The following is a 16357-nucleotide window of genomic DNA, read 5'->3' as shown; positions in this document are numbered from 1 at the left end:
CCTCTGCTTCCACACTTTCAAGCCGGGAAGCTAGTGCAGCAGGACAAGTGTCTCACATTGTCTTCAGCTGAACAGGTCTGCTGGATTTCATGAAAAAAGCTGATTCCTCTGCTGCCACGGAGTCCTTGAACGCTGCTCAGGAGACACAGGAGTCTGCTCCAGGCAGCACACACCATGCAGCACCACGTTAAAGCAAAACTAATCCAAGCAGGGTTGCTCAGCTCCACCCCATCCCAGACTCTTGGAAGGGTCAGCTGCAGTGCAGATCAGGAGAAACCTTACCTTCCCAAAAGCCTTCTGGTGGTTTCCCACACTAAACCACCTCACCCAGAGGTCAGACGAGCATTGGTGCCAGGAACGAGAAGCCCCAGCAGCACCAATTAGTTCAGTTAAACAGAGTACACCTGGACTCTTAGTGTGGCTGGGCCAGCTGGAATGCCCTTTCCCAAAAAGACAGAATTACTTGAAAAATTAAGATACTCCTTCAACTCATCACTGCTGCAGACCAGTCTCCTGGACTCATAATTTCCCCCAAAAGAGACAGTAAGGATGGGAGATACTATCTGAAAGAACCGAGGCAGGACTAGTGCTCTATGAACAGCAGCAGCTAGCAGGACCCAGGATTTTTTCTTCTCAGAGCTGACCATGTCATCAGCATGAGTCAGATCGGGAGTTAGTGAACACTATAAAATCATTTAAGAGCAGGTATGTCCATAAAGGCTGAAGAAAATGACAAAGTAGCAATAATTAGAGATATAAACAGAGGCACCACTATTTAAAGCCATGGCACAGGACAGATCAGCGTTGATCAGCAGCTAGTTAGATTTGGTCCTAACGCCTTTGTAGTGGTCAATCAAAAGAAGCCAAGTGACATTATCCACAGAGCACATTTCTGTATTGGCCCACTGCAGGAGCGAGCGAGGGTCTGAAAGCAGGAAGGACACTTGCTTCGGCCCCAACCAACCTCCTCGGCGCTTTTAGGCTGACTGGTATCAACTAGCCTGGCTACTGCTATCCATCTCTTCAAGCACCCTTATTCCCAGGAGGACACCTCCACTTGCACTTAGATGTGCTTTTGCACACCACCAGCTGAGAAGAGCAGAGTTACCTGGAACGTATGCAGGCTATAGTTCACTAGTGCAGCTGGGTGTGCAAACAGATGATTGACAGAGGGCCAGCTGAAGAGCTAACCCTGTGTTCAGAAAGGTGCGTTTAAAGCTTTCAATGTAACCAACAGACCTTTCTCATGTACAGTGTGTTCAACCACACAACATGCAATGACTCATGGCAAGTTAAATATATATTTATAGCTGCATTTCTTTTAAGCCCTGCAATGACAATATAAGTATGACCTCAACAAAACCAAAGAGAACCGGTGTTCTCTACTACAAATCTGCGAGGGTGTGGGGGGGGAAATCTCTCTGTAAAGGGATGAGTAATTAAGTATTCACACCATTTGGAAACCATGAATCAACTCACACAATCCAAGATCTGTGCATTTAATAAAAGTGGTGATTTTACTCCCGCAAGTTTTTTGCCACTGGTATGGCAAAGATGAAAGACACAAACAACTGATAAAATTTTTTTTTATTATTCACTTTCGTATTCTTTTACACTTTTCCTGATTATTTTGTGTAAGGTGAAACTAGAACTGTTTAAAAGACATACACAAATCTAGTACATCAATAACCAGGTATTTCTTTTTGCTATACTATTCTCACAACCACGTGTGTGCTAGGCAATATAACCGTCACAGAAGCAAACTTTAGGCAGAATACTGGTCAGTAAAAACAAAGCGAAAAGAGCTACCAGATATACAGACAGGCTCGGTTCCACATTCACTACTGCATTTATCAAGCGCCAAGTATTAACTGCACAATTTGTTCAGCTAGTAGAAGGGAGTTTTAAAATCAGTGCATGAAATTCTCTTCAGCAGACAGATGGACAGACAAACAGATGGATCCTATACCTAAGTGGAATGTGAAGGTAGGGGGATGATACCGCGAGACTGATAGGTGACTATTCCTAATCTTTTCCACTGCATTATTCACGCAACTCTTATTAGGTTTTATTTAATGGGACATGTTTGAAACATAACTAGGTGAGGACGTTTGGAGCTCAAATATTACAAGCATTACAAATGTGTAGGTCTGCATTCCAGTACAATAAACGGGAAATCCTGAACATTTGAGCCAGATCCTGGTACTACCAAAAAATGGCAGACAAGAGCTGAAGACTGCAACAGCACTGGCAGCTCTCAAATATCCAAGAAAGAAACCTGTCCTCCAGCAGGCTCAGGTCTCACCCAGCATCCTGACATCACCCATAATCAAAGAAAGGATGACGCATATGTGGGAGTCCAAAATTGCTTTAATGGAGTTTAAACAGGTGAGAGGGTCAAGGATGAACAGAGTCCAATGGGAGAAAAATTTCTGTAAAGTGAACTTAAAGATGGCTCAGTGGATTACTAAAGAAGCTTTCAGGATAAATTCCAAATGGGAATACCATGGAGATTTCAATTCACCTAAGAGTAAAGTAATGCAAAAGTGGTAGATCACTTCATGGTATCATCCAAACTAATAAGGCCATTCAAAAAATTGAATCTTCTCCTATTGCAAGTCCATGGTAGTGAACCAAGAATTCTCACTACTGAAGAATATCTAAGGTATAATTAAGTAAGTTATTGCTGTGGGAAGGGGCTTAGTCATGCATGTCGTATGAGCATGAAAGCACTTTTAGAAGTCAAATCCCAGTTATCTGCCAGTGTAAAGAGTTTGGAAATCAAGCTGCTAACTCCCCCATCACCCTCCTCCCCAAAACAAACCCCATCCACAGAAAGATAGGATTGACAAAGTGAGCTTTTGACTGAAAGCGGTGCCTCAGACTTGGTTACAAATGTCTACAGAGTGTGCCTGTTAAACTAATTCATAGCAGTGTTACTAACTGGAATGCCATACATCGGACTGTTTTCCTTCCATGCCCCAGTGTCACAATAGAATCTCTATAACTTTCTGTACAACTTTACAACAGAATTGTACTTCGACTATTTTGGTGCCAAATTAAGCTCGCCAGAGTTACATAATTGATGTCTACTCTTCTACCAATAAGAGTTTTGTAAAGTCAATTGCAATCACAAAACCCATAATCACAGTGTTCAGTTAAAAATATAAACACGGTAATCGTAACTGTAAATGTTCATAATAGGAAAGTTCGGAATGCCATTATAATAACCGACCTCCGCTTTAAGTACACAAAACACCAACCAACCGTTTTTACCCCACAGACAGTTTTTGCTACGTTGAGGTTGTGAAAGTCGATGTACTATTCTTTTTGCTTGTCGCACAAAGGGATATATGTGTAGGATACAGGGTGACATTGAACATATAGTGAAGCGTGACAGCCATTAGTTCTCTCCCTCCCCAGCATCCCCTTCATCTCCCTGGTTTTCCGACGTCCATAGCTGTAAGAAAATATGAACACATGTTTATGCTGAAAGCACACAGTTAATTACAATTGTCAGGAAAGGGAAGACAGCATAATTAGCAGTAGCTGTGCAATTTTCTCAGCTAAGAGCAATACAAAACTGAACTTAACAGTAAAGCTAAAGAATAATGAACTAGAAAATGGGTAGAGGAGAACATGTAAAAAGCAAGCACAAGTTTGCAAGCTCAACATAAAACTGGGTGTTGAGAACAGACAAACTCCACTTTGTGTTACAAAAAAAATCGAGTTTGTTACAGTGGTTAACAAGTGATTTCTGGTTTAAACAAGCAAGTCTAACTGGTCTGGTTACAAAAAGCAGTGCAGTTAAGACATGCAGTTAATGGCTCAGAAAAGGCTTTTAATAGCACAGAACTACATAAGTCTTCAGATGTCAAGTCCCACTTAGCGGAGTCCAGCAGCCTAAAGAAGTAACAGCACACAGTGCCGCGGTTTGCCCCGTGATACTTACAGTGAGGTTGTCCCTAAGCAGCTGCATGATCAGAGTGCTGTCTTTGTAAGACTCTTCATTCAGCGTGTCCAGCTCTGCTATCGCTTCGTCAAATGCCTAAAAATATGCGAGACAGCACTTTCACACTCTGCTCTCTGAATTCACTTCTGTTTACACAGAGCTTACAAATTTGCCACATTACTATTCAAATTCTGGGACAAAAGCTTCCAGAATTTTTCTTTTCCACCAAGAGAAGAAATGTAAAACAAAGTGAGCACCAGATCACTAGACCACCAGTGGGAAAGCAGAAGTCTTCACGGAGGTCCGGATTAAAGCCCAGAACAACTTCACTACCATGCCAGTACCAAGTACTGAAGAGGCAAGCGCACTCTCTGTCATACTGAAGACTGATTCACACAGCTTGAAGTCAGGTTTAAGAACAACACTTAAAAGCAATACTTTCATTAAAAATGAAGGTCTCACTGTCTAAATTGGCAGTAAAAGAAAAAGGTACCATTAAGTTGATATATAGTACTTAAGTAAGTAGGCAAGAAAATGGAAGACAAGGGTTTTTTGACAGTGGGGTGGAAGGTCTTGGATTTCTTTTCAAAACAGCATAGGAAATCAGGTCTGTTCTGCAAAAGATTAATAAAGCCATTCTTCCCATCAATCATGAAAGCCCATGCTGCAAGTCTGAGAGCCAAGAGCCACAAATAAGTGCTATTTCTTCATTCAGGTTTCAAACAGATGTAAGCATATTAACTAAAAAAAGCAGGAACAGCAGCAGCATTTTACCCAGCAAAACATCACTTTTTGTTACAAAGTATTATTGAAGTGCATATCAGGAATGCAAAGATTCACCTAATGCCATATTATTCAAATTACTACCAGACAATTTTCACAGATGCAAAAGAGCTCCATTTAGAAGGCTCTAATCCTATTTTAGGGAGAAGGCTAAGACAAAAATGACTAGATATTTGTTTGGCACAACCCATCACACAGGCTCTTTTTGGTCCAATGAGAGAGGCACGCACACAGATACACGAGGACATTTAAGGCTATGACTATAGTCACAAAGGTGACACTTCATCTATTTGCTGAACTGTTCAAACTTAAATAAATATTTCACTTTAGAAGTGCTAAATTAATACAAGTATTTTCAAATTTGACACAAGCTCATTCTAAGAGAATTACATGGACGTAAGAAGAGGCACTTTGTCTCCCCTTTCACTGAATCAACTGCACTAGCAAATTAGCTTTTCTTAAAGCTAAGCTAGTCTAGCTAACTAACTTACTGAAAGTATGCTACAATGACAATAGTTTAAAGATGACAGCATTTTTAAGGAATTTGATATGAAAAAGTATAATCATCTACAAAGTGCTATGCAACCATGTAATTATCTCCTTAGTCTCCACAAAAATTGGTAATATGAAGAGTCTGCTTACCGTCTTTGCCAGATTACAGGCTTTTTCAGGAGAATTTAGTATCTCATAGTAGAAGACAGAGAAATTTAGAGCCAAACCAAGTCGAATGGGGTGTGTTGGCTGCATCTCTTTCTTGCTAATTTCAAATGCCTCCTGGTAAGCTTGCTGAGAGTTTGCTACTGTTGCTGCAAGAAGTAATTACAATCATATTAATGCACAGTACATCACTGTACTTCACGGGGGAAGCTATTACATTCTTGGTCTAGACTAATGTGCCACCAGATATTCATCAATTACATATGCACAGATGCTTCTTTCAATGTTTTTAGATGTAAAAGCCTACCACTGGCTGAGCTATTAAGGCAGAAATATTTGTTTGGATAAAGCTTTGACATACAGAAATTCAGTTCAACATTTTAATAGAGACTTAAAATGAAATTTATTCAAAATAAATTCTAACCAATCTGAATATACACAAGCTCTACCTAAGTCAAAGTGTACTGTGATTAAACACTCACTTCCAGCCTCGCTGAAGAAGTAGTAGATCTGGACAATAATCCAGACAAAACCATATGGGGAAGAAGAGGTATCTAAACTACATATTTAAACTGAAGGAAAAACTACATATTTAAACTGAAGGAAACATTTAGCAGGTAGGTCATTTTTCAGCTTGGGGTTTCAGAGGAAAGACAACAGTCCCTTCCTGGCTAATGGGTAAGAATCAGCTCCAGAACGGTGTCAAACTAAGTTTGCAAGACATGGACTACATCAGACACTCACCAGGAATTCAGGCACAGTTCAGCATTACTTTAACATTTCAGGATTAATTGGCTTAGGACCCAGTAACCCAATATCCCATATTTGCATGCACAAAGCTTGCAAACAGTGAAGACTTACAAGCTAAATTCATAGTTTAAACAAGAGATGATAGGAACAAAGCATTTTCCATGAGAAAAAACACATTCTCCAGGAAAAGGCTTTTACACTGCCAAATATGCTTGAGAATCAGTCAGAGGTCAGGGGCTGCAAGCAGAATTTGACTGTTTTGATGAATGTCTGTCAATCACTTCTATTCATGTCAGTGAAGTCTTTCTCTAAAAGTGACTTGCACTGCACCCATCTTCAATACTATAGAGCTGTAGCGAAAAGAAATAAATACTTCACGTTAGGGAAAAAGAACACAAGTATTTTTCATGCCTTATCCTGCTTGGCCCCCAGCAGAATGAGAGATTTCATCTCTACTTACTTTGCTTATTGTCCCCAGATGCCACCTCCGAGAGGTATCTGTAGTAATCACCTTTCATTTTCAAATAGAAGACCTTGCTTTCTGGCTGTGTGGCATTGACAATAAGGTATTTATCCAGGAGTTCCTGAGAAAGGAAACATCACTTTTTTTTTTTTTCCCCAAGTCATAAAAATAATGTCTGAAACAGCCTTCGTTACAATGGTAAGCATGAACTGTTAAAACATTAACAATGACTTATGTATACTCATGTGTTAATCACTTTGCCTACTGTTGTCTAAACTCAGAAAAAAAGAGAAACTACTTGTAACCTAATTCCTGAAAAGCAGAAAACTTGCTGTGCTGAGGCTATCCACAACTCACTCCTGCAGAATCTAATGGCTATCAGGGCTCAAGACTACAAAGATTTTCCTTTAAATATACTGATGCAAACCTATGTCCACAACCAAGCTAACGAAGAGCAGCAGCTTGACATTAGCACAAGTCTGGTCACTTTTGCTGCCACAAACTTTAACTCTATACAGAGCAGTGACATTATTCACAGAAAACTGATTCTATCTGCAGCTCCAGCTGAAAAACTGAATAGTGGCACAGTCAGCACGTGTGCATTCAGAAAGAGATGGAAAGACTGACAGTACTGACAGCAACTGCTCCTGACTGATCTTTAGCAAACTGAACAGCAATAAAAAGAATCCCTCTCCTCTAAGTGAAAGAAATTGCAAAAGCAGTTTGGGGGAAGAAGTACACACCTTCTCCGTCCAAAAAAAAGTCCTAAACAAGCCTCAGGACGTCAGCATTCCTTAACAAAAGAATTTAAATGGTAGGCCTTTTAGCAGGACTCATGCCAGTGCCCCAGATCTAAATTTGTTTTCATGGTGACCCCTAGCCAGCAGCTAAGGATCTTCAACATTGCCTTGTTTGCTTTTTTCTATTTAAAAAAAAAAAAAAAAGCAGCTCTTTTATAACAAATTCAACAAAGAAACAAACAAGATGACTTAGGAGTTAGAATTGGACCCAAGTATGTGCCTATGCAATATTCCCCTGCTAAGGCGCTGCAGTGTCTACAGCACTAGTAAGATTCCTTAAGCCTCTCTGAAGAATGCTGCAGTACTAACTACTGTTATTTTTGCTGTTGGATTATTACCAGAACATCATTGCAGATATCCTGCAATTCAGCCTCGATTTTCTCACGATATTCTCTTCCCATCTGCTGTTTCTTCTCATTCCTCTCTGTTTTCTGTTCAATGCTGGAAATTACACGCCAGGACGAGCGACGGGCACCAACCACATTCTTGTAGGCAACTGAGAGTAGATTCCTTTCTTCATTGGACAGTTCATGTCCTTGCTCAGTGACAGCCTTCATAGCAGCAGCCATGTCATCGTAACGCTCAGCCTGTTCAGCCAGTTTGGCTTTCTGTACCAACTCACTTTTATCCATGGCTCTCCTGTAATAAGTGGTGAATAAAAATAAGAGAAAAATGTCTCAATTGTCTGCACCATGGAAGTTAATGCTAAAGAGTGAAGCAGAACTCACAGTCACTAGTAAGTAGAAAATCTATCAACTCTAACAAAGTAATATGAAGGGTTTCTTTTTAAAAAATTATTTGACCTTTTGCCAAATATGTATAATTTCTATGTGTAAACGACTAAGCACAATCCTGAAGATATGTAAGCATTATTCTTCAAAATGCAGCAAAATTTGTATTGGCATTAAGCACAGCACATCAGTACGTTCCCTATGTAAACCTCTCCCCTTTCCCATATGGCCCACAGCTCAGCCTAGGAGACACTGAATGTTCTAACCCAGAAACCACCAGTTTGGGTTGGTTTTGGTGTGGGTTTTTTTGATTTGTTTCCTCCCCCCCACTATTATACAATAGCAACTAGTTAGGAGCATTGAAGCACTGGACAGCTCCTCCTGACACTGAAGATTTTTTGCACACTACCCGAGGTATTTCTGTGGGTTTAAATAAACCATACCCAGTAAAGTTGTAGTTGTTGGCAACTACGGAAAGTACATTTATACTATTCTACCAGAAAACTTTTTTTTATACATGCATCAATGTACATATAATCAACAATTCTACACAGCTAGGGTGGCTGCAGTCTCAGGTTTTCAAAACCTTTTAAATAACATTGACATTCACAAAACCCAAATGGGATGTGGCCAACATGACAGTCACTGCTGCAAAACTAATTGCTTACATGGAAACAACTTGTTTATCATTTCTGATAATGCAGTTTAACATCTGAAGCCAAGAAAAACATTATCACATGACCACAAGGTCCCTGAAGACCTTAAGCAATGAAAAATGAAGTTAGTAAGGAATGTGTCTGTGAGGCAGCTTGAGTGTTGCTTACTTCTACAAGCCAATGTTAACATATAGTTAACTCAGCCATTGGGCTACCAACCTTATACTCAGCCACCTAGGGCCATGTTCACAGGAGAACTTAAACAAGTTTCTTTGCCTTTATCAAAGTAAGTGGACCTCGATACCTCACAAACTCCCAAATGCCCCGAATTAATCTGTAAAATTTCTCCAGGTGTGTAGGTTCACTTTCAGACAGACCCAGACCTGTCATTCTTGTCAGTACTGAGCAATAACGTTTTTCTCCTACTCCCTAAATCCCAATCAGAACTCTCACTGTCCAGATGAGAAGTTTTCAGGCCAAGACCTAACAGTCTAAAAAAAACTTCTAGAAGAACAATAAAAAGCAAACACGAACAGTAAGTTTACAATTGTTTTCCATAGGCTTCTGTTCATTAGACAAGCATCTACAGCCCTGTTAGAAAGAACCAACAGGCTGAAAGCGATTGCTGTAGCCTTTTCCCTGGCCGTCTCCTTTGAAGATCCCAGTCTGACAGGCTCCTGATGGAGAATGTCTTGCACACACTGCACAGTTTGTATTTGAATCAAAGTGTCACCTAGCACACTATTACACAGGGAAACCAGGCCCCTATACTAAATCCTCAGCCAGGACAATGACATGCAGACCCAAATTCCCATCGTGTGATGAGCAGTTTTCAGAGTTTCCTACTGCCAAGTATGGAGTCCCAACTATAAAATTATTTTGGGATGAGCGTATTCAACCCCTCCAGCTGAAGATACTTCACGTTAGCAAAAAATAATTAAAAAATCACCCAAGATATCAAATCAAACATTGTTATTTCACATGAAAGCTCCTGAAGTAAACCCAGCAACCAAATGTCCTACCTGCTATATGTTTGTAGGTCACACTCACTCCTGCTTACATTTCACCCTCTGCAGATCTAGCCTAATGCATCCATCCCTGTAAGGCACTCAGTAAGGATATCTAATGCTAAAACCAGCCTCCTGGAAAGAGACCTCTTGCAGACTTGTAATTAAAGTTGGGCTGCAGTTCAGTTCCATTTTAAATACTGCATTTAAACTAGTGGATTCTGGCACCTATTAAAAGGTGACACACAGACTTCAGATCGAAGCTCTCAACAAGACAGGCTGACTGTGGGTAGCAGTGTGACAAGTTCTTGTAAGGCATGATTAATTTGGCTCTGTCTTTCCCAAGAGGCTTTTACCATGGGGATATGCTATATTGTCATTGGCTTCTGCAGACTTATCAAAAGGATAGCTCCTGAGGATGGAAAGGGATAAGTGGAGTTTGTGATGTGAATTTTTTCTCCCTACTCTGAAGTGTATCTTAGTACTGATACCTAACAAGCCTAAGGAAATCATCAGATTGTCTACCATTGAGTGAACCCATCCCACTTTTCACTGTTGTGTCTATCAAACCTCGTAAACCATTCTCTTAACTCAGCACTAAATTTAGACTATGTACTTAACGCAGGAAGTAATTTGCGAGTGGCATTTCTCTATCCACTCACTAAAATCTGAACATGTACAAAGTACACCTGAAGAATGCTTTTTATGTTACAAGAGGCAACTTTAAATAACAGGACATTTCAACAAAACAGTTTCAGAGCAATTCTAGCTTCCTCACGGTCTGCACAGCTTCTAGAAGCATTTCTATTGCAACCGTCTTATCTTCTCCTCTTCTTACGGAATGTGATTATTATATAGAAAAAGCCTGCTTACTGAAGTCCAGAAGCAAGTAGCTCCAACAGAGTTTACATTTTGCCATTGAAAGGTCAGTTTTATCTTTGATCTGCACTTTGCCAATACTGGTCTAATTTGTAGACAAGTCATCCATGCAGAATTCCGTTTACAAACAATATAGAGTTTAGTTTAGAGATGGCGCAGAGTTTGTTTCATCAAGCTCACTGACATATTTATCTTTAGATGCAAGCCAGTTCATGGCAGTCAATGGGTTCATATAAGGACACATGAAGTAAATCACAGAGGGACCTGCAAGGGCATTAAGACCTAGTGGATAAAAGAGACCCAGAAACCAGTTTAACATCTCAATTATATAGGCGTAATACCAGCACAAAGCATTAGAATGTTGTTTCTCATCAAACAACTTTCCTCCGTAATGTAACTAATTTATGCACATCTTAAATGTAACTCAAACCAATTACTGAAGATGGAGTTCCTCAGAACTTCACTGGCTTAGTTTTGACATAAAAAAAAAAATATCTGTATACAGGGGCTTGAGTTGTTTAGTTAATTCATCTTAATATCTGTACTGTTAGTAGGTTTGCTATGGAACACAAAGTATTATTCAATAACATGGATTTAACAGAACTTAAATGCAGTAAGAAAATCGTTGCCCACACCAAAACATCTGCAATCGACAGTAAGCCTACCATTATTTCGTTCACAGGGTGCTGCATAAAGGAACACTTAAAATCCTTATTTGATTCTCCATTGCTTACCTTGTTAGAAGCTTGGAGAGAGCTTTGCAGAGCTATGCTGGCTTGAGCTCCAAAAGAGGGAAGTGTTTGCCAGAAGGAAAAAAGATACAAGGAAAGGAGTGATGTTTGAAAAAGCAAAGAAGCAACTATCAGTTATAACTGGTCCCTCCCATAGAGGAGATGAAAGCCACACTCTAACAATGGATCAGTGTGCCACAGTCTGAAACAAGCAAAGCCTAGAGCTAAAAATACTCCTAGGCCACAAACAGAAGCCATCTAACAAAGGTTACCTGCAGCTAGGAGCGAAACACACAAAGGTGATGCACAGGAGGCTGACAGGAATGATCTATTCTAGGACTAACGAAGCCATGCCATGTTGGCAAGGGGGAAAGAGGGAAGATGGAAAAAGGAGCAGAGACGTGCAGATCACAGCCATGGAGGAGTCCTGCAAGTTGCCCGTTCTAAGCAGAAGATTCTCATATTAGATGCATTAATACATTTCAAATTCTTAAGACACTGTCTTCTTAAGAATCTGTCAAACCACAACTTAGTAGCCCTCCATAAAGAAGTGGGTGGACACTATTTACAATAAGGAATGCCAACAACTAGCCAGCAGTCACAGCCAATAGTACCAGCTGCCAGAAATTTGAATCACCCTAAATCCCACACTTGAAATGTAATTTTTAAATTTTTTTTTTTTCCTCTATCTCCCATACAGCCTAGAGTTCTTTCAATCTCTCTTACAAATGCAGAATAGCATATATGCAGGTAGTAGAAGTTACAAGTGCTTCCTTCCCGCCCCACAGAAAAACTCTATGCCTGTGTAGACAAGACTCTGAAACAAAGCATCAAAGGTCGAGGTCAGAACCTGTAAAACACATGGGTTTGTAACTGCCTTGTTACTTTCAGTGGAAGATGCAGTGAGAGGGGGATGGTGCAACCATCCTGGGAACAGCACCTGAAGTCAGTACACCCACCAATCTTTCAAGAGTGGATGGACACCCAGAACTGGATGTTTACATCTCAGTAACAGCTGAGGAGTAAAACATACAGATAATGTTCTTCAGAAGACTGCAGGAGCTTGAGAACTATATCTTACTGCTCAGCAGTTATTACATCTGCTTCTCAGCCTTTATTGTTTCCAATCTTGATGAGCTGTTTAGGACAAAGCCAAAACAGATCAGAAGTAACTGTGTTTAATGTCTGCAGAAATCAAATGAAAACCGACACTGAAAAAAATCTGGCTTATATAACATATTGAACTGATGAGACAATACTAATGAGCCTACGTTGGCCTGAAGTCTGCTGCTCTCAATGACCTGTTCTTCTAATGCTAATTAAGTAATTGATTTTTAGGTACTGTTTTTCTCTTTATAGCAAGCATGAGAATCTATCAGACAAATGCTTCCACTTTGTAAAAATACTGGTGAGAAAGCAGTGTGGTTACTGGTTTGACATACTGGTTGCTAATGAGTCAAGTATAGATGCAGGTTAATAGACCTGCATGTTTCACTGTGAGAAATGAATGTAAAACCAGATTTGGTGAAATGGGATGTAATCATACTTCTCAGTCACAAAGTTTCTAAGTTCATTCAAATTGTAACAGGAAAAGCAGCAGACTGGTACAGAATTTGTAGTTCAATCTTCCAACAATATGTGAACATACCTTATTTGATTTCTGGATAGGCAATTCATTCCAAAATTAAACATTCACATGAGGTAAGTGGATTTTAAATTACAGTTCTATAATTACAGAGAGTAAGAGCTTTGGAGATACTATTTCTAAAACAAACAGAAAATCCTTCTCCATAATTCAGGTACACACATGCTGACACAAGTATCTGCATGATGTTGATGGCATCCACTGTCAAGTAGACATCGTTCCCAATAAATATTCTTTATAGGAAAGGCATCGACTCTTGAAATGGAGTGCAAGGAACCTTCCTTGCTTTTTTGTGGTACTAGGCATTTTTTTTTATTAGTTGTGTTTCTCTATTTTGGTTCCTTCAAAGGCTACCAGGTATTGTTAAATAACTGATTAGAAAATGAATGTGTCTGTTAAGATCTGAACAGTGAAATCTTCCGCAACTGTCAACAGCTTGGGTATAACAACAAGTTCAGTAAAATATACTGCAAACATAATGAGGGAAAAAGGAAAATGACTTCATAGTTGTGATATTATTGCCGACCTTGTGCAGCACATAACTTTAGCCTCCTCTGCACCTACTGATTAACCATCTAGCGTGGCCTTCAGCTCGAATCTTTATGCAAATGTTCAGATAAAATTAACATTCTATAAAGCCATGCCTAAACCTGCTCTGGCCATCTTCTGCCATCATTATTTGTTGCCTCCTGAAACTGACCAATATAATTTTTGAATAAACTGACCCTCAAGAGTTTTCAGTCTCCATAGACAATTATGAAATTTCTATGACAAGTACCAATAGCACGTAGGAATACTGATATTGTAAGGACAACTTAAATTTAGTGACAGTAGCCTTGTTCTTCTTAATGTCACTTAAACGAGAGACTGTGGGCTGAAAAGCACTGCACTGCTACATACCTATAGCACTTTGCACAGGACAGCTGCAGGTGGAGACAAGCACACAGTTCCAAAGTACAATATACTTACACGGTAACATCTTTATGTTCCAACCAGTAGGATTGGTTTTGGCTAGAGTCCAGGTGGAAATAGTGAGTTATCCCAAAAAATCTTCCCCCAGGCATAAAGTTCATGCCAAACTAATGTATTCATATCACAGGTAAATCACTTTTGTTAATAATAAACTGAGAGTATTTATATTGCAGGGTGGGGCAAAAAGTGCGGCCATATAAAAGACACACTACTGTAACGCTTAGTCTTACTGGGATGTATGACGATACCAGGCGGATTAGAGTACTAACTTTCTACCTCATTATTTAAATCATTATTTACTTAACTCCTCTTCATCTGAGTTTATTCACATGCAGCACAAAAAACTGCATACTGGCAAAGGCCTGCTTAGGAAAAAAAAAAAAAAAAAAGACTCAACATCAAAATAGCAGAGATCAGAACATGCGGTACTGACATAATGAGGTTGAGCAAACTGCACTAGGCCCATCTGTGCAACCAGTCTATCACTTTATTGGTATCAATTTAATAAACAAAATATTATACAGGCTATATTTTTGCAGTCCTTTGATATGAAGAGTGAAAAAGGCACTGGCATTCTTCCTTGTTTTCTTTTCTAGACAAGTTTGTCTCATTATTATTTTAAAATAAAAGCAAGCTTTTCTTTCCATAAGGAAGTATTAAAATTTCTGACTGAGGTGTCCTGCAGCAGCAAACATATAAAGACACAAATATTCCTACAGTCACTGAAGTTACAAAACCTTACAAACGTTCTGATATTTTTATGTAGGAATTTAGCTTCTATGGTGCTGCATGAGGTGCAGTATGTTTTCCTACCACCAGAAAAGTTATTTTAATTATTAATAAGGAATTTAGCTGAAAGCAACCAATTTACATTGCAGTCTCTGAGTCAGATGCATTTTTGCTCCCACATGCTAACACGGTGACTGCACGCCACTGACACTTGATCACCCCAGTTAATATCTGATCATACATACCTCAAATAAAACCTACGGTTGCTAGTCTGGGGTTACTGCCCAGCCTTTTTGTAGACTGGGGCTGGCCTGAAGCAACCTTCTTTCCCTCTGGTGTCCTCCCTAAACGCATCTCTATTCCCAAGCGGACAGAGACGACCAAAATCGGAAAATAATGATAAAATCGTTGCGTTTCCTTCTAAAGCGTTCCCGACATCTCCGTGATCCCCTTCGCTCCTACGTGAGCAGGCTCATACCAGCCGGCACAGAAACGGCACCTCCCCTCTCAGGCTGGAAGGGGCCGGCATTTCGGCTGGGCACCCACCTCCCGGGTCGGTGAAGCTGCGAGGACGCCCCAAACCCCTTTCCTGCTTTGGGGGCGTGAAGGCAGGAGCCTTCAGGAAGAGGAGGGCTGTCACTGTCACCGGCCCCGGCCCCGGCGCGGCGGGGCTCGCTTTCCCTCCTCCCCCGGCCGCCGGGCCGGCCCCCGCCGCCGCTGGCCGTTCGGTACAGGTGTGCGGGGCCGGCCTCGCCCTCCGGGGAGCAAGAGACTCACTCGGGGCGGGGAGGGGCGGGGCCGGGCCGGGCGCTCGGGGAGGCGGCACCGCCCGCCCGGGCTCCGCGGCGGCAGCAGCAGCCGAGGGAGGGTCACACCGTTACTCGCGGCGGGCAGCCAGGACCCGCCGCCGCCGCCCCCCCGTTCCGCGCGGGGACCCTCCCGCAGCGGCCCCCCGCCGCCTGCTGCGGCCTTCGACGCCCCTCCCCGCCGCGGGGCTGCGCCGGCACGGTCGGCGGGGAGGCGGGCGGGGGGTAGGGGGGGGGGCAGGCCGGGGAGGCCTCCCCCCGCGGGCGCCAGCGGGGCCGCAGCGGCCCGGCGCGGCCCAACCCGAGCGGCGGGGGAAGGGGAAGGGGAGGGGAGGGGAGGGAGCCCGGGCGGCGGGCGGGGCCGGCGGGGAGGGGCCCGGGACCCTCACCTGGCGGGGGCGGCGGCACCGCGGCCTGGATCCCGGCGGGCGAGGCGACTGGGGAGCGCGGCGGCCGCTGCTCGGCGCACGCACACACACCCTGCGGCGCTGCGGCCCCGCTTCCGGCGCCGCGGACACGCCCCTTCCGGCGCCAGGGGGCGCCACCGCCCCCTCCCGCCTACCCCATTGGGCCGGCGGGGCGGCGGCGGGCGGCAGCCGGCGCCCGGTTGCTATAGCGACGGGAGGGGGCTCCGCTCCCCCCACCCCCGGCCCAGCCGCTCTCGGGCGGGGGGAGCCCTGCGCCTCCGGCCCCCCCTCCCCTCCGCCGTCCCGCCTCGGGCGGGCCCGGCCCCGGCCCCTGCGGCCCAGAAGCGCCCAGCGGCGGAAGGGGGCTCGGCCAGGCCGGAGGGCGGGCG

The 16357-nt window shown here is 42.6% G+C and overlaps 1 protein-coding gene across 2 annotated transcripts; it reads right to left on the bottom strand.

The window, feature by feature from the left end:
* Positions 1 to 1572: 1572 nt before the first annotated feature.
* On the bottom strand, positions 1573 to 16080 carry YWHAB (tyrosine 3-monooxygenase/tryptophan 5-monooxygenase activation protein beta). Of its 2 annotated transcripts, XM_030008865.2 has the most exons (7): positions 15951 to 16058; positions 11413 to 15111; positions 7744 to 8044; positions 6603 to 6726; positions 5378 to 5541; positions 3953 to 4048; positions 1573 to 3460 (listed from the first exon to the last, which is right to left on the bottom strand). In XM_030008865.2, exons 3-7 carry the CDS (start codon positions 8035 to 8037, stop codon positions 3404 to 3406), a joined length of 735 nt encoding a protein of 244 aa, XP_029864725.1. In that variant the 5' UTR covers positions 8038 to 8044; positions 11413 to 15111; positions 15951 to 16058; the 3' UTR covers positions 1573 to 3403. The 2 variants fall into 2 exon arrangements, with proteins under 2 accessions (XP_029864725.1, XP_029864726.1); XM_030008866.2 differs by lacking the exon at positions 11413 to 15111 and having other exon boundaries at positions 15951 to 16080.
* Positions 16081 to 16357: the final 277 nt, after the last annotated feature.

This window comes from Aquila chrysaetos, chromosome 3 (assembly GCF_900496995.4).
Source record: "Aquila chrysaetos chrysaetos chromosome 3, bAquChr1.4, whole genome shotgun sequence".
NCBI classification, from domain to species: Eukaryota; Metazoa; Chordata; class Aves; order Accipitriformes; family Accipitridae; genus Aquila; species Aquila chrysaetos.
The sequence above is the reverse complement of the archived record's forward strand: the minus strand, read 5'-3'. Positions and strand labels throughout refer to the sequence as shown.